We start from the raw sequence: 25,749 nt of genomic DNA on the forward strand, positions 1-25,749 counted from the left end.
GCTGGTCAATTTTTCAAAATGAATTTATTCCTCTTTTCCGTTTTAGAGATTGCCTGAAATGTACGGGCCAAACATCTTGAACCAAGGGAAACTAGGGAATGGATTTTCAGAGCAAGCTTAGTGGGGAAGACAAAGGCGGGTACTACTTTCCACTTAACTTTTTCCCGCAAGAAATTTCTTAGATTCCCCCTGATGTTTAATTGACGCGTAGTGATAGATAATGGGAATTTCCCAAACAAAATGCCTATGTATCTCTCCATCCTAGGCAGAGATTTGTCCATCTTTCATATTGCCAGTTACTGTTACTTACCTTTCCCAAGCTCAGTATATTATTTGAAATAATAATGTTTAGTTCATTATCTTTTTTTTTTTTTTTTTTTTTTTTTTTTTTTTTTTTTTTTTTTGCAATGTGTTATTACTTGTGATTTGGTAAATTTTACCATATTTAGTTTACCTATTGTTGCTAAAAAGAGTTATATATTAGCAGGATAAGCTTGTTTTGGTGTTACTTGGTTGTTTTACATTTGCTGGGTTTTTTTTCATAGGCATGTATTTTGGGGGTGATACCTGACACGGGGATGCCATGGATATTCTATGGTAGCCACAACACTTGGCTGGGTAGAGAATTTAAAGTGGCGAAACCCTATAGGCCAGTGTATTCTCCTGATGAGCCCTTGTGTTGGGTTGTTGCCTCTGATTTATTTGTCTTTATTATTTTTTCTATTGTTTGGTAAATGACGACTTATACTTATTGACGACATGACTGCCTGTCCATGGATTATTCTTTATGGTTGATTGTGTTTGGCTATGCTGTTTGACCTATGTGATTGTATGGATGAGTAGGGTTAAGGCCTCATTCAAGTGCTGGTCTATATTATTCACTAATTTAGGAAAACAGTCTTCCTTTTCTACTTCTGTCTTTTTTTTCTTTTTTTTTTTCTTTTTTTTTTATGTTTTTGTGCTGTTGCATTGGTGATTTCTCTTTTCATGATATATATATATATATATATATATATATATATATATATTTTTGTTATATATCTTATTGTCTCCTTAACTTGGTTTAACAGAGAAGGATTCGTTCCTTAATAAAACATGAAATGTTTGTGTATTCATCGTAACATCTTTCCTTAATAGAATGTAGAAAGTGAGAAATAAATCGGAATGGAGATTTATATATCTTTATAAGGAACTTATCGTTCCTTAAATTAGTTTAACAGGGAAGGATTCTTTCCTTAATAAAACATGAAATGTTTGTGTATTCTTTTTTAGTTAACTTAACATCGTTCTTAATAAAATGTAGAAAGTGAGAAATAAATCGGAATGGAGGTTTCTTAATAAACCGGGCCTTGTGTATTCCAACTATCTGAAAAGAATTATTGCCATTAAAATTGTCATAGGGTTCAGTTTCGCCTAAAATACACCTAAAAGAAAAAAAAATTAAATCAACTTCGCCCTTTACTTCCGCAAGAAATACTTCATATAAAAAAAAAATCACTAATCACTTATTTTTTGGAATTGCACTAATAAACTTTGTAAATGAACTTGAGCAATGAAACTAAGGAATTCAACATAATTTTTTTTACGACATTAAATATAGATTTTACTTTTGGAGTCCTTTAAATCTTCCTATAAATTATGTGCAATTTCCGTAAATAAAGAGTCTGACGAATATGTCATTAAAGCTAACTTTTGACATCTTTAAAATTTTTGCATATATATCGTATATGTGCAACTTTGCACGTAAGTAGTCTGGGATGTGTCATTATCGCTATCATTTAAAATTAGCTCATAAAAATTAAATTGTTCTAATAAAGTGGATGTAAATAAATGCCTTATTATTCTTAGGTTGTTTTCACATTTTTAGTTTCGCTTACCAAGGTAGGAGAAGATGGGAGGGGGAGGTGGGGGGTGCTCCAGTTAAAGATTTTGGCTATGAAGTACTCTTATAATAGTACTCTATTTGCTATTCTGAGCCTTTTCACTCTAGAAAAGGCCCAAAAGATAGTCATATGGAAGGATAGCATTTTAGGAAAGAATAGCCCTCTCTCTCCCTCTTTCTTTGTGTGTCTATGTGTCTGAGTGGGTGTTTGCTTGTCTGTGTGCATTTTGTAAAGAAAATTTCTGCTCTTCTCTCTCAGACTTTGGTAAAAGCCCTGTTAACCTATCTTAGATTCTAATATACTGCATTTGAGCCCGCTAGTTTTAAATATGTCTCTGAAAATTCCTTTTCTTATATCTGGCTTTATAATAAACATTCTTAAAGTTCGACTTTCGTGCGTACCCTAAAAATAATGGAAACATGCCAAAGTAATGCACAAAATATTTTTATTGAAATCACGACATGTAGTATATCATTATAGAAATAAAAATGAAGGCTTTGAATCCAATCCATAAAAGACTTCATAATGTTTCCTCTTGACATTTAAATTATTCCGTTTTGGGGTCATGCACGAGTTTTAACATAGTTTCTGCTACAATCGCATCACACATTTCATCCTTGGTATTATTGGGTTCATTAAGTATATCTGTTCGTGTACCATCAATGGTAGCAACAAAGTTCAGACGTGCTCTGTTTTTCATTCATTCATCCTTATACCCCGGTGTAATAGTGTCTTCCAATGTCATTTTATTCTGCTTTTTGATTTCACTCTATTACCACATTGTTTTACATAGTTTGCAGTTTTGGCACATAGACAAGATATGCATTGCAGTAGGTCTTTCTTTTTCCTTTTGCTTTCATTTGAATACTAATACCAGAAACATGGCGATAGGATCTATCAACATGTGACTTGTTACCTGAACCATTAGCAAGAATTTGACCCTCATCGTCAACTAGTTTCAGTCTTGCATTGTCTTCGAGCACTAACTTCTCTGGAAATGCTCTTCTCGCATATCCGCCATCATAAAAGTTGAAGTTTTGGGTAGTCCAAAGAAATCTTGTCTCTTACTGTCATGACAAGGCATGCATACATTTTCAATAGTGTTATCACTAGTACTTATTTCATAGTTTAAATATGTGTCTTTCCCAGCATTCAACGCAACGATAACTTTATAACGTGCACATACTTTCTTGGAATATTTCATCTTTCCGTTTTTAAATACAATACAAGTGTTTATTATTCCAATGTACAAAATTACTGATTATTAACAAACAGTAAACTAGGTAGTGTCATGACCAGCTATAGAGTACCACGGAGGCAGCCGCATAAAAAAAAAATACAAAAACCATGTTCACCAGTCCAAAAATTCAAAGTTCAAAAAAATTCTAAGAAAAAAGGGGAGGGACAAATAGCTGGGGGGGGGTGTATTGGAAGTCCCTTGGAGGTGGGCGTAGATGATCAGAAGTTCCCTCTATTAAAAAATGTCATTGCGATTAATTCATTGGGGAACATAACTTCGCCAGTTTACTCTACCCAAGCAATTGATAGGATCAGATTCCATTTCATTCAAATAAAAAACTAATCCGTCAAAATACGTATTTCAACTTCCTTTGTTTGTCATGTTCAGACAGGTATTTGAAAATGAGATGCCGGCTGGATTATGCTAATGATCTATATCTTGTACTATGCTCATGTAAGTAGGTCGTTCGATCATCAGGCTGTTATGCCTTGAGTATTGCCTCTATCTTTAGAGCCTCGGATGTAACTCTAGTTGTGTAACTTCTGCGGTAATTAATGCTATGCTACTAATGAAGTACTTTCTTATCACGGGACTTCTAGGGTCTTCTTTGAAGTTCTGTACTTGGATTTTCGCTGTGAACTTTTTGTTACTTTGGACCAGAGCTCGCTCTTGACTAATTTGTAGCAATTGCAGTATCCATGCTGGTTGGGTATTTCGCAGGTTTGGGTTTTAGTGTACTTTTAATATGTTGTTTTCCGGTTTTTCTGAACATTTTGGTGTAAAAATCATTTTGTTGTAATTTTTTGCCATCTTTCACCATTTTTCTCACATTTCTCACCATTTTTCTCACATTTTTCATCACATTTTTCTTATTATTAGCCTAAAATAATTCTGTTAAAGCAGGCTCCTTTCCAACATTCGGATTTTTTTAGAACTAGGAATCATAAGCCTTCGTTTTTGTCTCTTACGATTCATTTGAGATATTTCGAAGCAATTTGCGTCTAAATTACATGACCCATTTGAAACATATTGTGATTTGAAGGCAGGATGTTTATCCGGTGAATGTTTATCCAGCAATTTGAGTCTAAATTACATGACCCATTTGAAACATATTGTGATTTGAAGGCAGGATGTTTATCCGGTGAATGTTTATCCAGCAATTTGAGTCTAAATTACATGACCCATTTGAAACATATTGTGATTTGAAGGCAGGATGTTTATCCGGTGAATGTTTATCCAGCAATTTGAGTCTAAATTACATGACCCATTTGAAACATATTGTGATTGAAAGGCAGGATGTTTATCCGGTGAATGTTTATCCAGCAATTTGAATCTAAATTACATGACCCATTTGAAACATATTGTGATTTGAAGGCAGGATGTTTATCCGGTGAATGTTTATCCAGCAATTTGAGTCTAAATTACATGACCCATTCGAAACATATTGTGATTTGAAGGCAGGATGTTTATCCGGTGAATGTTTATCCAGCAATTTGAGTCTAAATTACATGACCCATTTGAAACATATTGTGATTTGAAGGCAGGATGTTTATCCGGTGAATGTTTATCCAGCAATTTGAGTCTAAATTACATGACCCATTTGAAACATATTGTGATTTGAAGGCAGGATGTTTATCCGGTGAATGTTTATCCAGCAATTTGAGTCTAAATTACATGACCCATTTGAAACATATTGTGATTTGAAGGCAGGATGTTTATCCGGTGAATGTTTATCCAGCAATTTGAGTCTAAATTACATGACCCATTTGAAACAAATTGTGATTTGAAGGCAGGATGTTTATCCGGTAAAAAGAAAATCACTAGATTTTCGTGATTCTATTGTTCATTTAGCGATCTTTTTCTGTAATCGAGTGATTTACGTACTAATATAGTGATTTTTTTTTTGTTTGTTTACGCAATATAAAAATCAGCAGAAATAGTGATGAATCACTAGGGGTGGCAACCCTGTTTAGAGGTAGTGTGAATTTCGTGATTTTTATGAATATTTCATTAAACGTCTGCCCGTTTCCTGAATTTCATGGACTTGCGCGTCTTGTAAGTCTTTAAGCTTCGTATAGGATGCTCCTCTTTATATTGATATTTTAGATAACTGTATTCAAGCAGTCGACTAACTCTTATGGCCTAATTTATAAATTTTTTTGAGGGTATATAAGAAAGTCACTAAAGGCTTGGACTATAAACCCCATAGTTTTTTTTAGTGTATTCTCAGTGTAAAATTTGGGGATTTATCTGTTTTAGAGATTAGGTAAAGTTTCTAATCTGTTTTAGAGATTAGATAAAGTTTAAATAGTTGGTTATAAGAAATTGTGCTCTAAGCCTACTCTCTATATGTGACATGACTGGTACAAAAAGCTACATTCTTGTGCATGATTTTTTCTAACTTTCGGTATGAGGTGCTCCAAATAAATATGGAGTGAGGAGAGAAATTTGTCTCCTAGCATAGTGTAGTATCGCGTAGTATCATAGGAGCTGCGATGGCATCAATTTTGGGGATATACCTCTCTCTCTCTCGATTTTGAAAATTACATTTTGGGGTATTTTCATTGAAAAACGTCTTTTTTATATTTTTATTGAAAAATAATGTCAAGATTCCTCCTCCTCCTCCACTGTAGATTTTTCATTTACGAAAAAGGCAAATTTAAGTTTTTATATTTGATCCTTTTTTTTGTCATAGTTTCGAAGCGGGAAGGTGATTCTTCTTTAATGCAGCTAAAAGACGAATTTCGAACTTACGACGCTCTAAGAAGAGAACATGATGCCCAAATAGTTCAAATTGCTATAGAGGCTGGACTTAGAATTGCTCCCGATCAGTGGTCATCCCTTTTGTATGGTGATTCGTGTCACAAGTCGCACATGCAAAGTATTATCGATAAGCTGCAGACGCCAGCTGCATTCTCTCAAGCCGTTCAAGAGCTAGTCATAGCTTTGCAAAGGACTGGCGATCCTGGAGACTTGGCATGCTTAAGACCTGCCCTAGAGCTGTTGGCTAGTATTGATCCTAGTCCAGGTAAGATATTTTATCTTTCCCATTTAGTTATTTCCTTTTAACAATAGAAATAATTCTATTCCATTCCTTTTCTCAAAGGGTCTCTTAGAACCTCTTACTCGTTGGTTTTGGTCCTAATTCAGCTGTGACATTTATTTTTTTTACTTATTTTTATCAATTTGTCAATTTGTCTATTTGTTTAACACTGACGTTGGTACTTTTGGCTAGTAGCTTTTGGCTAATCCCTCTGTAATATTTTCTTCTTATTTAAGACTAGCTCCAATGCTTCTGGCTAGTACTGGCCCAAGACCTGGTATAACATTTTCCTTTATTGATGTTGTGCTTTTTATTGATCATTTTATTTAATTTCGTTTTTTCTACTATTACTGTCATTGATTTCGTTAATAATGCCTAGCCCTATGAGTTTTATTACCTGTGTTAGGGATGTTTACATTTATATATTGTACATTCTGTGAATGTACCTTCTGCACATGCCTCTCGTTTCGAATTAGAAAGACTAAAGCACTTTATTCCTTCTGAAGCTCTTAAAACTTTATATTATTCTCTCGTTTCTTCATATTTAGAGTATGAATATGCTCTTCTGTCTAATTTGTTTAATTGTAATGCACGTGAAATCTAAGTAATGCATATTTTCATGTATACTCTACAAGTACTTTATTCCACCTGGTAAAAGCTCTGAACGTTTCTAAAATATCTGTACTGCAAGTTGCAAATTTGGTTTACTCGTGTAAACCAATCACATGATTAATTCTTTAGAACCAGTTGGACTATGACAACTTAATATGTTTCAAACGGCTTCAGAATATCATTCATGCCCAACAACCTCATCGGAAAATAATTTACTTCATACAGCCATAGAGGTGCACTGTCATATTGGTGTAGAGATGTGGAACATGTTGCCCAACTATATAAAGGAATCAATTTCGCTAAGTTCGTTCCGAAAAAAATCATTAAAAATATATTTTTGAGTAGATAAAAGTTGTTTGTTTAGTTTTTCTGTTTAATGTTTTTTAATAAAGTATATACAATAATCATGTGAATTGATTTATTTCTTTTCATATGTGGAATACTCTTACATTGCCCGAATATCCAGCTTTTTATACCCAAGACCTAGGTTTCACACTTCCTCTTTTCATATTTCTGTCTTTAAACTTTCTTCTTGTACTTTTTTTATTTTATCATCTTTCCAAGATTATACTTACAATTTTAAACTGCTTACAAATTGATACTTTAGGAGTGTGGGCATAACAAACCGAAAATTATGAATTACTGATTCTTAGTGCTATATGTTTTCACTAACAGAAATTAAATCTGTGATTTTTGTTATTGTTATTTTATGAAAATAAATAGAACTTGAACTTGAAATCTGTGACATAAAATATGCACTGGTAATGTACTTGTATACTCAGCTCCCACAAGGTTAGGATGGCCAAGTCAAGACTAATTTTCAGAATTTTTTGTGACAAAACCCTCTTCGGCTTCCCGGAAGTCCATAGAGCATTGACAGAAGGGGGTAAAGAAAGTTTTATTATCGACGATTTAGAGGTTATCCTCCAGGGGTGGTGATATCAGACAATGAAGGGTCTGACATCTGGAACATCGTGTCTGATCTGTTATATCTAATTTTCAATCGAGTAAGTTGAGTATGTATGTCTTGATCCCTCGCCATCAGCACTTGGCATTCGCTCTGTTTCTTGTAACTGTTATTTCGAAGATGTAAGGATAATGAAGAATATTGAAAATCTTTCTTTGGGGGGTAGGGGAGAGGGGTTACAACCAGCTAAAATCAAAAGAATTGAATAAACTTAGACTAATTTAAATTAATTAATATTTTCTGAGGATTATTAGCTCCAATCTGTGGAGGAATATGTTCGAGTTTTGGGGCAGCAGCCCTTCTCTTATATTAAATAAAAAAAAACTAGTTTTTTTAACTGAAAGTAAGGAGCGACATTAAAACTTAAAACGAACAGAAATCACTCCGTATATGAAATGGGTTGTCCCCTCCGCAGTCCCTCGCTCTTTACGCTAAAGTTTGACTCTTTGCCACAATCCTACTTTTTAAAACAATTAATGTCTTTTAAACTAGTTAAAAAACTAGTTTTTTTTATTTAATTTCTGAACGTTTTTGAATTAATGCATGTTTGATTTTGGCTCTCCGCACATAAATTATTGAAATGAAATTAGTATATTAATTTTTTTTTGGCTAAATGGCTTTCTCTTAGTTTTGATCAGACGATTTTGAGAAATAAGGGGTGGGGAAGGAGGCCTAGCTGCCCTCCAATTTTTCGGTTACTTAAAAAGGCTACTAGAACTTTTAATATTCAACGAACGTTTTTATTAGTAAAAAATATACGTAACTTAAGAATTAACTTACGTAACAAACTTTTATATTCTTATATTTTTATTATGTGTACGAGGGGGTTTGTACCCTCGTTAATACCTCGCTCTTTACACTAAATCGTAAGTTTTGTCCCAATTCTTTAAGAATGACCCCTGAATCAAAAAGGCCGTAGAATAAATAGTTGAAATCACTAAAAATATTTTAGCATAAAGAGCGAGGTATTTATCTCCTCCTAAATACCTCGCTCTTTATGCTAAAGTATTTTTAGAACCCCTCATATGTGTAATAATCTCTGTTCGTTTTAAATTTCAATGCTATTCCTTACTTTCATTTGAAAAAACGTTTTCATGTTTATTTTTTCATTGTTTTTTTTATAGTAATGCTAGAAAATCCTGCGCCCTTTTCATTGAATTTTTTCCCCCATGGCATATTTCTCCAAGGAAAGATCCTCCCACATAGCCCCCTCCCTTAACCCTACCCCCAAAACCAAAAAATCCCCCTGAAAACGTCTGTACACTTCCCAATAACCATTATTATATGTGCGCCCTTTCCATAGCATAAAGAGCGAGGTATTTATCTCCTCCTAAATACCTCGCTCTTTATGCTAAAGTATTTTTAGAACCCCTCATATGCGTAATAATCTCTGTTCGTTTTAAATTTCAATGCTATTCCTTACTTTCATTTAAAAAAACGTTTTCATGTTTATTTTTTCATTGTTTTTTTTATAGTAATGCTAGAAAATCCTGCGCCCTTTTCATTGAATTTTTTCCCCCATGGCATATTTCTCCAAGGAAAGATCCTCCCACATAGCCCCCTCCCTTAACCCTACCCCCAAAACCAAAAAATCCCCCTGAAAACGTCTGTACACTTCCCAATAACCATTATTATATGTGCGCCCTTTCCATAGCATAAAGAGCGAGGTATTTATCTCCTCCTAAATACCTCGCTCTTTATGCTAAAGTATTTTTAGAACCCCTCATATGCGTAATAATCTCTGTTCGTTTTAAATTTCAATGCTATTCCTTACTTTCATTTGAAAAAACGTTTTCATGTTTATTTTTGCATTGTTTTTTTTTTAGTAATGCTAGAAAATCCTGCGCCCTTTTCATTGAATTTTTTCCCCCTTGGCATATTTCTCCAAGGAAAGATCCTCCCACATAGCCCCCTCCCTCAACCCTACCCCCAAAACCAAAAAAATCCCCCTGAAAACGTCTGTACACTTCCCAATAACCATTATTATATGTAAACACTGGTTGAAGTTTGTAACTTGCAACCCCTCCCCCAGGGACTGTGGGGGAGTAAGTCATCCCCAAAAACATAGTTATTATGATTTTCGACTATGCTAAACAAAATGGCTATCTCAAAATTTTGATCCGTTGACTTTGGGAAAAAAATGAGCGTGGGAGGGGGCCTAGATGCCCTCCAATTTTTTTGGTCCCTTAAAAAGGGCACTAGAACTTTTCATTTCCGTTAGAATGAGCCCTCTTGCGACATTCTAGGACCACTTGGTCGATACGATGATCCCTGGGAAAAAAAAAAATAAACACGCACCCGTGATTTGTCTTCTGGCAAAAAATGCAAAATTCCACATTTTTGTAGATAGGAGCTTGAAACTTCTACAGTAGGGTTCTCTGATACGCTGAATCTGATGGTGTCATTTTCGTTAAGATCCTACGACTTTTAGGGGGCGTTTCCCCCTATTTTCCTAAATAAGGCAAATTTTCTCAGGCTCGTAACTTTTGATGGCTAAGACTAAACTTGATGAAACTTATATATTTAAAATCAGCATTAAAATGCGATTCTTTTGATGTAGCTATTGATATCAAAATTCAATTTTTTAGAGTTTTGGTTACTATTGAGCCGGATTGCTCCTTACTACAGTTCGTTACCACGAACTGTTTGATAACATGAATAATGTTTTTTTATTTTATTTCTAACATTCATATCAAATTGTTATGCTTCTTTTAATTGAACAATGCTCTTACTCCAACTGCAAGCACAAAAGTTTTTGAACGTGTTTGGTAGCTGGGTGGTTAAGTCATCTTCACTTTTTTAAGAAATTGAAAAATCAATTTGAATTATTTTGAAACTGCTGAGTCTATAAAACAAATGGATAGGAAAAAGAGGTTTTGAAATACCCGTCATGAAATTTTAAGTGTGTGTGTTCGTTTTAATTCTTTTAACAGCTCAAGTGAGCTCAGTTTTCAGTAAAGGACTAGTTTTCACAATTGCTCGCAAAATCTCGCTAGTTTCTCGGTAGTTTCTCGAAATTTAATATTTAGGAGAACTGATCATGAAAATCATGTTATTATATAGGACACTCGGTTAAAACAAGAAAATTCTCTAGATCCAAGAGAGCAGTGCCTCCCCTACCCCCAAGTAAAGGGTCTATGTAATTTCAGAACCAGTGACTGAATCGTGCACGTCTTAACGGGTGAGGAGAAGGGGAAAAAAGTCCTATTTATGATAACTTAGCAGCGCTACATATTTAAGTTTTTATACGGTATTTCTTTGCCCCGCTAGCGATTGAAAAAAAAAAAGAATAAAAAAAGGCACATCAATGTTCCACTCTCTTTTTAAAATTCCTGAACATGTATTTTAGTTTAAATATTTTTTGTGAGTATTCCAGAATAAGCATTGAATTTGAATGCAAGTATTTTTCTAAGCCTTCTTTTAAATTCATTTGTTTAAATACTTACACTTATTTACTAAGGAAACTTCGAGGGGAGAATTCAAGATCTTAAGCGTCCGGTTAAGTATTTTTGACCGTGGAAATTCCAACGGTAAACTATAAAGTCCTATGTTTTTTGTTTAGACTTATAATAGGTCTTATACAGTCTCATGTTTTCCAATGGTAAATATCTTATAAAGTCCTATGTTTTTTGTTTGATATGTCAAATTGCAACTGCGATGCAGATGTGAAGAAAAATTTGTGCTGACTATATGAATGTAAGCAATAGCTCTCAAACTAAGCTTTTATAATGTGTCGGTCCCCAGCTAGCACTGGAGGAATAAAAAGAATAAAAACAGAAATTCATCAGCGGTTCAAGGTATTTTAAGAAATTTCGGAAAAATTGTTTTTATAACTAACTTTTAATTTCAATATAAATAACCGTTGTTACCTTTTGCCTTTCAGTTGGGAGCTGTAAATAGGGTTGTCTTAAGTAGGATCCATGTTAAAAAAATGATTCTGAAGGGCTTCTGTCCTAGGAAACATGGCAAAGGCCACGTGCAAGCGCGAAGCTAAGCCTTGACTGTGAGTAATGATTTGATCTATATTTAAACGATTTGATCTAGATAATATGTTCATGAAATTGAATATGTTTTTGAAGGTTTTGACATCCCAGGTTGCACGAATAGGTTTGAAAATGAATAATAAGACAACTAAATTGATTAGACTAAGAATAAATGAGGGTGGAAGAGGTGGTGTTAGGTAACCAGAAAGCATATTAAGTAAATAGATTCATTTAACTGGCTAGTATTGTTGGTAAAGATGGTGGATTTGAATATTTCAAGCCGTGGTAATTGTCTAAGAATAGGTAGGTACTTGTTTGACTGACTGCATATAAATCCATAACTGTTAATTTGATCCTTCTTCCGGATTCTACACTTACGTACCAAAAAAAGTTAAGATGGATCGATCTTTTCTTATGGACAAAGGATGACATATTGACAAATATTATGCTTTGTGGCGATCTATTTGGGGCCGAAAAAATTAGGTTGTTCTCGAAGAGGATGGGAAGGGGTTACGAGGAAACAGGGAAGTATCCACGATTTACTTAGCGGGGGTACACAAAAAAAACTCAAAAACACGTAACAAATGTCTTTATATTCATTTTGCTACGTTTTTATGAGACATATAAATATTTTCTTTGAGGGGGGGGGATTCAAACCTCTAACTCCACTTGATTTGGCCTTTCAAGGGAGGTTTTGAAATAAATCGGACTTTAATAGAAATGGATAAACAGTGAAACTCTGATAGGCTTAGATAGAGGAGGGGCCTCAGGGGGTTTGGTAGTGATACACGTTTTTAGCGTAGCGGTAGCGGTATAGCGGTAGTAGTAACTCTGTTTTGAGGTTTGGAAATTATTTTCAAATACCTTCACTGACATATGTATTGTGTACATAATATATATGTACATAAGTTTGTGTTTATTTATAGATGCTTCTGCTCCAACGTATTCCGAATTAAAAGAAACACTTGAAGCAGTGCATACAGTTGTCAAAGGGCTCGTCGATTTTATTGCTGCTCATGGAGCACGATCTGGAGGTCATCATCAAAAAGTAAGTTTATTATGATATATATATATATATATAGAAAAGTGAGGTTATTAACTCAATATCCAAGAAATTCTTGATAGACAAAAGGGATATTGCTATTATTCTATTGCGGCGCAATTATTATTACAACATCTTTCTTATTAGTATTTATCTATTATTATTATTATATCTTATTATTTATGTCACCACTTACTTGAGAGAGACACTTTTATTATACATATCATCAATATACAAAAGAACCACATCAGCCACTTTAGAAAGTCAAAGACTCATTAATAGTGGCTGATTAGCAGTGAATATTCAATGAACAAAAATATCGACAACATAAACAAAACAAAAAAATGAAATGAGACAAAAAAGTGGGAAAAGAAAACAAAAGAAAAATAAAGAAAAAAGGGGAGAGAGAGGGAAGAAAAAAATCTTGCTTAAAAACAAGACAATAAGCCTTCCCATTTAAATTATTTACTGATAACCTTATTCTTGTTGGTAAAGAATTCCATACTACTGGTCCAGCTAACCTGAGACTAAAATTGGCCTTCTGAGAGCTGCGACACTCGTATACCAAATCATCCATATTTCTAGTCTAGTAACTGTGGTAGGAAGAATTCCTTGTAAATATTTGACGAAAAATTCCGGGGGCAAACCATAAATGCTCTGAAGTACAAAAATAGCAAGTTTATAATCATGAAGTTAGCTAATATTAAGAATCATGAGTTTCCTATAACAATTAACTGTATCATTTTCACCATGGACTAATAGTCTTAGAACTTTATTTTGTAAAACCTGAACACGTTTAAAATATTTATAAAATTCACTAGGCCATATCACACAACCATAAGAAATATAAGGCATGAAAAAAGAATGATAAAGAGTTAAAAGGGCAGAACGAGGCAACTGATTTCTCAGACGCCGAATCAGACCAAGCCCTCTAAATACCTTAGTTGCCACCTGATCAATATGTGCTTTCCAACTCGGATTTTGATCAAGCTGGAAACCAAGGCATCTCGTTACAGCTAATTGTTTCTATGGTCTATTACAAAGAAATATTTTTCCACATAAATCAACTGGACTTTCTTTCCGACTAAAAAACATAAAACGAGTTTTTATGGCACTTGGGATTAACCAAGTGACATATAGCAATCGCAAATTCTGCCGGTCTGTCGGTCCCGGTTTTGCTACTTTAGGCACTTCCAGGTAAGCTAGGACGATGAAATTTGGCAGGCGTATCAGGGACCGGACCAGATTAAATTAGAAACAGTCGTTTTCCCGGTTTGACCATCTGGGGGGGAGTGGGGGGCCCGTTAATTCGGAAAAAATAAAAAAATTGAAGTATTTTTAACCTACGAAAGGTTGATCAGATCTTAATGAAATTTGATGTTTGGAAGGATATCGTGTCTCAGAGCTGTTATTTTAAATACCGACCGGATCTGGTGACGTTGGGGGGGAGTTAGGAGGGGGAAACCTAAAATCTTGGAAAACACTTACAGTGGAGGGATCGGGATGAAACTTGGCGGAAAAAATAAGCACAAGTCCTTGACACATGATTGACATAATTGGAACGGATTCGATCTCTTTGGGGTAGTTGGGGGGGGGGGGTGGTAATTATAAAAAAATAGAAAAAATTAGGCATTTTTAACTTACGAACGGGTGATCGGATCACAATGAAATTTGATATTTAGAAGGATATCGTGTCTCAGAGCTCTTATTTTAAATTCCGACCGGATCTGGTGACATTGGGGGGAGTTGGGAGGGGAACCTAAAATCTTGGAAAACACTTAGAGTGGAGGGATCGGGATGAAACTTGGTGGGAAAAATAAGCAGAAGTCTTAGATACGTGATTTACATAATTGGAACGGATCCGCTCAATTGGGGGGGGGGCTGATTACGAAAAATTAGAAAAAAATGACGTATTTTTAACTTACGAAGAAGTGATCGGATCTTCATGTTCATATTTAGAAGGACCTCGTAACTGAGATCTCTTATTTTAAATATCAATTGGATCCAGTGTCATTGTGGGGGGCAGTTGGGGGGGGCAGAAATCTTAGAAAATACTTAAAGCGGAGAGATCACGATGAAACTGGATGGGAAGAATAAAAACATGGCTAAGATACGTGACTGACATAACCGGACCGGATCTGTTCTCTTTGGTGGAGTTGAGGGGGGGGGGGGGGGTAATTTTGAAAATTGAGGTATTTGTAACTTACGAAAGGGTGACCAGATCTTAATGAAATTTGATATTTAGAAGGATCTTGTGCTTTAAAGTTCTAATTTTAAATTCCGACCAGATCTTGTGACATTGGGGGGAGTTGGAGGGGGAACCGGGATTCTTGGAAAACGTGAAAATTCGGGCATTTTTATCTTATGAATAGGTAATCTGATCTTAATGAATTTTGATATTTAGAAGGAATTCATGTCCCAGAGCTCTTATTTCAAATTTCGACCAGATCTTTTGACATTGGGGGAGTTGGAGGGGGAAATCTTGGAAAACACTTGGAGTGGAGGAATCGGGATGAAGCTTGGTGGATAGAATAAGCAAATATCCTTGATACGTGATTGACGTAACCGCACTGGATTCGCTCTCTTTGGGGGAGTTGGGGGGAGGGTTTCAGTGATTTGGTGAGTTTGGTGTTTCTTGACGTGTTAGGACGATGAAAATTGGTAGGCGTGTCAGGGAGCTGCACAAATTGACTTCATAAAGTCGTTTTACCAGATTTGACCATCTGGGGGGCTAAAAGGAGAGGAAAAATTAGGTATTTATAACTTACGAGTGGGTGATCGGATCCTAATGAATTTTGATATTTAGAAGGACATCGTGACTCAGAGCTCTTATTTTAAATCCTGACCGGCATTAAGCCTCTGATTTTCCTTTTAAATCAATCTATTGATTCTTAGAATTTTTTTTATAGCTCATACCATATGAGCTTTTGGCTCGTAGCTCTTCTTGCCTCGTCACAAGTGCCATATGAGCTCTTAGGTCTTGTTTATTATACTTTTGTTTTTATTATTTATGAAATTATACACACTATTAGGAATTACTATTGACCTACATCCTTGTACATGCTGAAAGTCTAGGAATATCCCTGCTAGTTTTCCTTTGAATTTTAGTAATTTCCTTTTTTGAATAAAATATAAGCCTTTTAAAAACTAATTCAGTTATCTTTCTTTACGCATAAGGTTTATCAATTATTAGCCATCTATTACTAGGCATAATTGCCTGTATCTGAAATTCGTTGAATGTCTTATAGTCTTGCAGGTGAGAGTACTTGATGCTTCTCTAATGATATTGGTCAAGATTGCAATCTTTTGAAGTAGCTCATATCATAACAGAAACTATCAAAAAACAAACCACAAATGAGATACCATTCGAAAATTCAGAAATTTGTATTTGTAAATGAAAATATTCTGAATTTGAAAAAAATGCTGAATTTTACACGAGCTGTAATAAAAAAAAACGTATTTTCAGTTTGCTGCTGTTTTTGTTCTTAGTATCGTATTATCAACGCCTATTTTGATAAAAAAAAAAAATTATGTGGTATCTTTTTTATAAATAGTTTTCTCTTATTATTTATCTGTTCACAAGTTTTGTTTGTGATATAAAGTAAGAAAAAGAAAAAAAATCTCCAAAATTGGCTTAGTAGAACAGAAAAACAGGATATAGTATTCCGTTTCAATTTTCAAACTTCAATGAAAAGGCAGTGAACTAGGTGGAAAAGATAAATAAAGTAGGAACAATTTTGGATTTTTTTTCTTTTTTAATATATTACCGGCGAGAAAAAAAAAGTGAAGTATTTCCGAAACTTAGTATAATATAACAATCTCACAGCAGTGAGATTGTTTTTAAAATATCCACAATTGAAAAGTATAAAACAAGGCTTGGATTAGGTAAAGTAAGGAGTGACCCGGCTCAATAGAAACCGAAACTCTAAAAAAACGAATTTTGGTACCAATAGATGCATTAAAAGAATCAGATTTTTGTGCTTGTTTCAAATATGTAAGTCTTATCAAGTTTAGTGCTACCCATCACAAGTTACGATCCTGAGAAAATTTGCAATATTTTCGAAAAATGGGGAAACATCCCCTAAAATTCATAGAATCTTAGTCGTCATAGTCATAGAAGTTGATTTAAATTATCCACAATTGAAAACTCGAAAATAAATCATATGAAAAAACTTTTCACTTATTTTTCACTGAGGATTTTCAATTCATATGATGAAGTCGATTTAAAATATCCACAATTGAAAACTATAAAACAAGTAATAAGAAAAAACTTATTTTTCACTTATGGATTTTCAATTCATATGATTAAACTTTATTTTTCATTCAGATATTAGAGCATCACCCGACTGGGAATGGCCATACTGGCGCTGGTGGGAAGTACAAAACTCTATTGTGTCGGGACTTTTTGACAAAAGGATCTTGTCCAAGAGCTTCTGCTTGCACCTTTGCTCATTCTGAAGACGAGCTTGACAAATACAGGTAAGATTAATTACAGAAAGAAAACTATTAAGAAAATGATAGAAAATCTGTTGCTGAGACAAGCTGCTTAGACAAGCTCGAAAAAAATAATATGATGAAACTTGTCCACTAGATTCCTTTTCGGCTTCTTGGTGTCTAATACAACATAAAATGATTTATTGCATCTTTGAATTAATTGAGTTCTGTATTATCCTCAAATTTTTCCATTATAAGAGCGGTATCGCCGTCCCTTTAGAAGCTGTTCTCACTGCTTTCTCTAAAATCCGCTATGTAAATAATGGGGGAGAACGGAAGGGGTGGACTATACTTAAAGGGAGAAATTTCTTAGATAATATCTAAAAACAACTGTTTCTATTATGCTTGTAAGGATTTGAATAAGTGTTTACAAAATTTTGAAGTCGCACCCCAAAATTGAAAAAATATAAAATATTTGTACACGTAATAGTATAAAGTGTGTAGTTTTTGGCTGTTATTTACAAATAAAAACCTAGAAAAGGCCTCTTGTTTTGTGCAACTTAAGATGAAGTCAACATTTTATACTGGGAATTCTCTACAATAACCCCCCCCTCCCTCAGCACCATCGTTAATGCTTAATCCAATTATGTCCCTTCGAATAATGGAAGACTAAGGGAACTTCTTCGATAATTTCGAAATAGAAAAGATATATCAGTTAGGGATTATCAGTTAATAAAACTACTTACAAAAAGTGAAATAACCATAGTCCCCTCCCCCATCTCATTTTATTGTCCGTTTTCATTTTTAAGATGAGTATGACAGTAGGTAATACATAAAAAAAAACGATGAAGACCACACTGCTTTTGAATCACACACAATAAACAGCAGTAATGAAATAGTAATGCTGTAACAAAAATTAGGGTATCTTCATTCACACGATTTACACGCATTTAAACTAGTTACAACATCTTAATAATAAATTAGAACTTGAAATAAAACAGATCTTCTATCTCAAACTAAATTCAATGGCTGAACCGTTTTGGGAACCAGAAAATGTTTCACGGCTCTGACTTTGATTCAGGAACATCCCCGATCTATCTGATTCCAACATAAATGTTTCGCAAAGCTCGTACTTCTGTGTTATGACTTACCTCCTGTTTTAAAAACCAAAGACAAAGCATTTTGCTTAAGATGTATCTTTAATTTTCTATGCATTTTAGACTCGTCCCCTCATCCCCCTCTGAAGTAAGCTTTTCAGAGAGCCCTCAAGGCTCAGACCCGTATGCAACAAGGCTTATAAACAATAGGCTCATCTTATAAATAAGATAACAATTTCCAGAACGGAGCTTTCCATGGTGAACGATAAAAACAGTGGATAATCACAGACTGTCTTGAAAATACCTATTCAAGATAACTATTCTCTCTTTCTCTCTCTCTCTCTCTCTCTCTCTCTCTCTCTCTCTCTCTCTCTCTCTCTCTCTCTCTCTCTCTCTCTCTCTCTCTCTCTCTCTCTCTCTCTCTCTCTCTCTCTCTCTCTCTCTCTCTCTCTCTCTCACTCACTCACTCACATCAATCAATAATTAATGCAACTGAGAGTGGGTGAGTCATACAAGTCACTCTCAATTGTATCAATATTTGCGAGGGGCAGGGAGGCATGTGTTAGATTTTGAACAACACCTTTTTTGGGGGTATTTTTATTATACAGTCTTAAAAAAACGAGAGTTCTTAGATATTTTCTTATTCTTGTATTTCTCCTTGTCTATCACATGCTCAAAAAAATTTTCTCTTGATCCTTCTTATTTTTTTTTTAAGAAGAGGCCGAAAAGACTCATTTGGGAAAAGAGCCCATTTTTACGAGTCTCATGATTCAGATGAAAGAAATGCCACGCCGCCACCCAATGGAAGTGTTTTTCCTTCTCCTGTTCCCAAAACATTTTCAGCATCTGATGTTGGGAATTATTGTATGCCAGCCTATGGCAACCCAAGCCTACCATATAATTTATCAACCGAATGTCTCAACATACCAAAGACTGCCATGTATGCCGCTACAGCACCTGTGTCTGACCAGCGCTTTCAGGAAACATCAAAAGCTCATTTTGCAATTGACCCGGCCAATACCCGACCCATTGCTGTAAGTAATAAGTTTATTCGTTTATTATGAATACTACCCAAAGAGCCTGTCGGGGCACAGCTGTAAAAGGAAAAGAGTTTAGCGGAAACCGGCTTTTGAGGACCAGAGAAATAAAAATCCTCCCCACCTTCCCCTAAAATTTGTGTTCCCTTAAGTTTACCCTTTGAAATAAATCTTTCTTGAAAGGTAAAACTTAATCCCGAAGACTTGAAATAATATATTACGAGAAAACCAAGAGTTTGAAGCTTAGTAGACAATCGGTGTTAGAAATCAGACTTGCTTTAATAATAAGAAAGTATATTAGCATGAAAACTTATCTTGAGCTAGACTCAAAAAACGAAAATTTATGAGTGTTGTTAATATTTTAAGTGTTATAATTTGTCGGAAGAAAAATAAATTTTTGTCCCACCACCTGAACAATTAACAAATCTACAACCTGGACCATCATGCAAGACTGGACCAATAAGGGTAGCTTAAGCAGAGGGCATTGGCAAATTGTCTGAAGTAATGAAAAACCACAATGAATAATAAAGAAAAATGGGGTTAGAAAATAAGTGACAGCGAAAATCAAAACATGTAAAAACTTAAAACGATAGAAATGAGAATACAAATGATGATTCTTTGGAACCACTTGAACTATCAAATGTGATAAGACCAAGAGAACAGCCAGAAAAAATTAAATTCTCAATGTTTGAAAATCAATAACCTGGACTACCAGACGAGACAAGACTCGAAAAACTGAAATTTTACAAGTGTTATAAATGATAATTTATTGGAAGAAAAAGTTTTCGCTCCATCAACTGAACAATTAACAAATCTACGCCCTAGACCATCATTTAAAACTATACCAATAAGGGCAGATAAAGCAAAGGGCATTGGCAAATTGTCTGAAGTTAGGAAAATTCAAAGTAAAGAAGGAAGAAAAATAGTTTTAGATGATAAGCGACAGCAAGAATCAAAACCTGCCAAAAATTAAAAATGATTGTTATGATGATTGGGTTTGGGATTTTGACTTGGATAAGGTCATCAGTGCTTTCTATGTCTTAGTAAAAAAGAATCGCAACAGCCAGAGAAAAGGCATGGAACAAATGACAGCGTGAATCACATTTAATTGTAAGCGAAATTTTGAACAGTTATCTGTGGTTGGAAACTGGAAAAGATGTATTTGTTATCTATAGCGTCTTTAGAAATTAAATGAGAGGATTCTCGAATCTAAATTGCTAAAGCAAAAAGCGTGGAAAAAACTTTCTGAGATGAAGACGAACAAAAATAGACAATGAAAACTACGGTTGGAAAACAAGGAACAGCGAAAACTGGTAAAAAAAAAACGATCTAAATAGGCAAAAAAACAGGGCTTTAAGAAAGAATTCGTATTTTTCACAGGGTGTCTGTATCGAACCTATGGTGACGTCATAAAATCAAGAAAATGCTCAAATTGTCTGCAGTTAGAAGACAAGCGACAGTGACAACCCATATATAGAAGCCTGCCACGTGCCGAGTGTCGGGGCCCGGTGTGGAAGCCGCTAATATATATATTGATATATATATATATATATATATATATATATATATATATATATATATATATATATATATATATATATATATATATTAATTTATGTTACCGCGAATTTCCGAAATGTGTTTAAAGTTTATATTCGCCGGTGAATGTCCGAAATTCCATTTTCTCTCCTTAGATTACTTTAACTTTACAGAGTCAGAGTTTTCAGGCTTGTGCAAGCTATGATGGTAAAGTTAAAGTTAGGTTAACTGTTAGTTTAGATAAAGTTAAGTTTGGTTATAAATATAAGAAATAGGTTAAAAACCAATGCTAACCCAACTTAAACTAACCTAATCTAACCTAAACTGCCATCATCCAAACTTACATTAAATTGAAAAGGGTGACTGGCAGCGCTGACTAAATCCAAGAAAAAAAAGGTATTTTAGACATCCACGAATATCGATGGGTTATATTGATAATATTATATTATATATTATATTACTGTCATGAGACCAAAATTGGATTTAGTCAGCTTAGTCAGTTAAAATTGCATAGATAAACTGCCAAAAGAATAATTTAAAATGAATAATTGGTAATATTTTCGGATGTTGATATATGAAGGGTTTCTGAAAGGCTTGTATTGGTGTTTTAATTTCATCAAAAGTCTAAATAGCTGTACTATTTAATTGGAAAATGCCAAATGAAAATATTACCAAAAAAGTCAAATAAATAAACTGTCAAAAAAAATGTAATTGGATAACTGGTAATATGTTCAGATGTGAATATCTGAATGGTTTCTGAAAAGCATATATTGGTGTGATAAGCTCATTGAAAGTCAATATAATTGTAAATTGTCAAGTGAAAATATTGCCAAAAAAAGTCAAATAAACTGTCAAAAAAATAATTGTATTTTGAAAATTGGTAATATTTTCAGATGTGGATATCTGAATGGTTTCTGTAAGGCTTATATTGGTGTGTTAAGCTCATTGAAAGTTAAAATAATTGTAAATTCCTAAATAAAAATACTGCCAAAAAAAAACAACAGATAAACTGCCAAAAAAAATGATTATAGTTGGATAATTGGTAATTTTTTTGGATGTTTTTTTATGATCAAGTGTTTTAAATGTTCCATTTTCGTTTGGATATTAGTTGTGGTAGGCCGCTTGGAGGCATTATCCAGTTTAGGGGGATCGCCGAGTCTATAATAATAAAAATCATACTTTTTGTCGACGTATCCCCCGAAAAACTAAATTTTGGGTGCTTTAGTCTAATCCGCAAAAAAAAACCGATCTCTTGTTGTGCCAGAGGCCAAACCTGTATGAACCTGAGGCTTTTCGTTCTAATAGGTAAAAATAGACGAATTATTGAACCATTTGTAAAGACGGTTAAAACCTGTAAAAAGTTGAAATTTTATTTTTGGCAAGGTGAAAGAGGGGAGGGGATCAAATTGTTCTTTTCTTCCCTACTTTGTTTGCAACGCACAAACTGATTTTATTGTAGTTGGGACAGATTTTCTACCCCTGCAATGACGTATCCAGAATTGTTTCTGGGGGTTGTGGTTACAAAAAAATAACTTTAAAAACACATCAAAAATTGGTTTATATGCATTTTGTAAAGTTTTTACGAGTGATACAACATTTTCGGGGGGAGGGGGGCTCAAACCCCTCCCCGTGGACACGGCCTTGGACCTCTATCAAAATGGGAAAATTAGGTGAAAGCATTGATTCTTTTTTCGTCTTACTGTATATGAGCTATGACTTTTTCCATAGCTGCTGAATCCTGTCCTCGAATATACTTTTTTCCTTTTTAAATAAAGGATGGCCGGAGCGCCCTGTACTCATCGTCAGTGCTGCCCTTTCTTCAGTCAGTATGATCGTTAATATTCATTTTTCATTTTAGCCAACCCTGCCGAACATAGAAGCTTATCCAAGGGATTTGTTTGTGAAATGGGCTAGCACGGGTAAAGTAAATGGGCTATCGCCAAGGCGGAAAGCTGAAGATGATACAGTTGTGCCGTTTGGAGAGCCTTTAATTAGCCGATATGGGCCAATTTCACGAATACCTCAGACACCAATGACCTCTTCAAGAAGCATGTCTCAGCTGATGACGTGGCACGGTGTGGATAATACGAGTGAGTGACTTTCCATGGAAGAAGTTGATTTTTACTTTCTTATCATCTATGAGTCAGCAAATTATAATTTATTTGGTTATAATTTCTTCATTGGTATAAAAAGAAAAGTATCAAGAGAGGTATGTCTGATGCCTCTTGTGTCTTTTAAAGTTATCAGTACTGAAATAGATGCTGAAACAGCTAATACAGCAGCATGACACACTCAAAAATATAAAAGACAAGTAGTTCGAAAAAGCAGCATGAAGTTTTTTTGGTTCTCCCTTGGTACCCCGAACATTGTATTAGATAGTAGTGCCTAGCTTCATCGTGCCTCCTGTTCATTTGTACCTAATCCTCTTTCTAAAATAGGCGAAAAGTATCCTTACAAAGATAATCCAAATATTACCTCAATTAGCAATTACTCTGGTAAAAGCAAAGGGAAGATAGGAGTATTAGTATGGTATATGTACTAGTATTAGTGAGGATCAAAGGATCTTATGGAAAATTATACTTACAAAGATAATCCAAATATTACCTCAATTAGCTATTACTCTGGTAAAAGCAAAGGCTAACCCACAGGGGTCCACATGAGACTTGGCAAGGGTCTACGTTGGCGTGACAAAAAAAGGGAGTACACAATTCGTAAACGGGGATCCAATGCAGTACATATGAAATTTTTGTTTGCGTTTGCGAAAGTTTTTGATGTATTTTACTGAACGATCTTTACATTGATTTTTAGATATAAAGAAAATACAGGAAATTTTTGTCGAATATAAATGGAATACGTCAAAGAAAGGTCCAAAAATTAAAAAAAAAAACTTTACCGTATGGAATCTTTTCTGGTACAAGTTTGGTCGCTTTACCGACATAATTTGTCTCAAAGTACTGTCAACGCTGGTACAGAAAACTTATCTGTTATCTATCTATCTATCTATATATATAAAAATAAGTTGTTTGTCTGTTGACTGAGGTCATGTTTGTGTGTCGACTGACGTTATTATAAGGATTGAGCATTATGCCGTCATGAAGTTGTTTGTCGACTGACGTCATGTTTGTCGACTGATGAAATTACAGACCGGGACACTCAAAGAGAAATTACAGACTGGGACACAAATAACGACCGGGACACAGGGAATATAAATGACGACCGGGACACAGGGACACAACTACAACGGGGACGCCGGGGGCACAGGGGGGATATATAAATGACGACTGGGACACAGGGAATGTTCGATTTGCATTCACCATCAAGAAAGCTCAAGGGCAATCATTATAATAATGAGGTATAGATCTGAATACGGATTGTTTTTCCCATGGACAATTACATGTTGTATATTCGCAAGTTTTACATAGTTAAAAACATAATATATCAATCTATATTCACAGGTGGGACACAGGGACACAACTACAATGGCGCGTAACTAATATGGCGCGAAAAAAAGCTAAAAAAAGAAAATACCTAAAAAGAAAAAACTTAAAAAAGGAAAGAATAAAAAAGGTAAAAAACTAAAAAGAAAAAACACCGGGACTCAAATGACGATGGGGACAAAGGGACACAACTACAACGGGGACGCCGGGGGCATAGGGGGATATATAAATGACGACGGGGACACAGGGAATGTTCGATTAGCGATCACCATCAACAAAGCTCAAGGGCAATCATTAGAATAAAGAGGTATAGATCTGAATACGGATTGTTTTTCCCATAGACAATTATATATTGCATGTTCAAGAGTCGGTAAACCTGACAATCTATTTATGTCCACAGACAATGGGACAGTGAAGAATGTTATATATTCGCAAGTTTTACGTAGTTAAAAACATATATATATATATATATATATATATATATATATATATATATATATATATATATATATATATATATATATATATATATATATATATATATATATATTTATATATATATATATATATATCTATATTCACAGGTGGGACACAGGGACACAACTACAATGGCGCGTAACGACTTACGCGCAGGGGGGGGGGGCTTGGGGGGCGCGAAGCGCCACCCTAACAGCTAGTTGTTAATAAAGAATAAAAATGTTGGCTTGACGTCACCTATCATTCCATACCGATATTACCTTAAAAATTTCAGTGACTGTTACTCGTAGAAACAGTAACCGTAACTCACTGTGTCATACACTGAAAACTAGCAGTAGCAAAAAAATTGAGTGATAGATCGCACCAATCGCTTCATAGTGGGATTTTAAATAAAGAGCAGTGCATTGAATACGCATTTATTTATGCAATTGTGCGATGAAAATTATGAAGACTCCAAACGATCGGCCCTTGCATACTGAAGTACGCTGGTTGTCGAAAAGTTCACGTTGAAAAGATTTTATTCTATTTTTGAATTATTTTTTTACAGTTTCTGGAAAGTAAAGATCAAAGGTTTAAAAGAGAACATGGTCAATTTACGAGCAGACATAACCCAATGATCTTAGATCTGTTTTATGAAACGGAACTGAAGGTTGAGATGCAACAAGAATACAAAAAAAAATACCCCACCCCCCCCAAAAAAAAAAAAATCCTGGACTGCCGTGAACTGTAATAAAGCTCTGTAGCATTCCCCTCATCATATCTTGTCGAATAAATTTTAAGTTTCGTTACAAACGTCCTAACAAAAAAAAAGTTGATTGAACCTGATAATTAGGTGTCATATTATAAAGTAAATATCTTCCGTTAAAATTGTGACTATTCTCTTAGTGTCATTTTAGAAGTTAGGTTATTAATGTTGAATTATAATATGATTCTTATCCTGTTACAAACTAACGTGAAA

At 34.6% G+C, this 25,749-nt stretch overlaps 1 protein-coding gene across 2 annotated transcripts in view; it reads left to right on the forward strand.

The window, feature by feature from the left end:
* LOC136041356 (roquin-1-like) overlaps positions 1-25,749 on the forward strand; it is a 61,905-nt gene that overhangs the window by 24,443 nt on the left and 11,713 nt on the right. Inside the window, exons 5-9 of one of the 2 annotated variants that reach the window (XM_065726005.1) lie at positions 5,819-6,151; positions 12,655-12,776; positions 17,098-17,249; positions 19,017-19,335; positions 22,736-22,967. In XM_065726005.1, the coding sequence (XP_065582077.1) occupies positions 5,819-6,151; positions 12,655-12,776; positions 17,098-17,249; positions 19,017-19,335; positions 22,736-22,967 (1,158 nt within the window). The remainder of the gene's footprint in view (positions 1-5,818; positions 6,152-12,654; positions 12,777-17,097; positions 17,250-19,016; positions 19,336-22,735; positions 22,968-25,749) is intronic. The other variant, XM_065726006.1, reaches the window with a different exon arrangement.

The sequence above is a fragment of the Artemia franciscana genome, unplaced genomic scaffold, assembly GCF_032884065.1.
Source record: "Artemia franciscana unplaced genomic scaffold, ASM3288406v1 PGA_scaffold_168, whole genome shotgun sequence".
NCBI lineage: Eukaryota > Metazoa > Arthropoda > Branchiopoda > Anostraca > Artemiidae > Artemia > Artemia franciscana.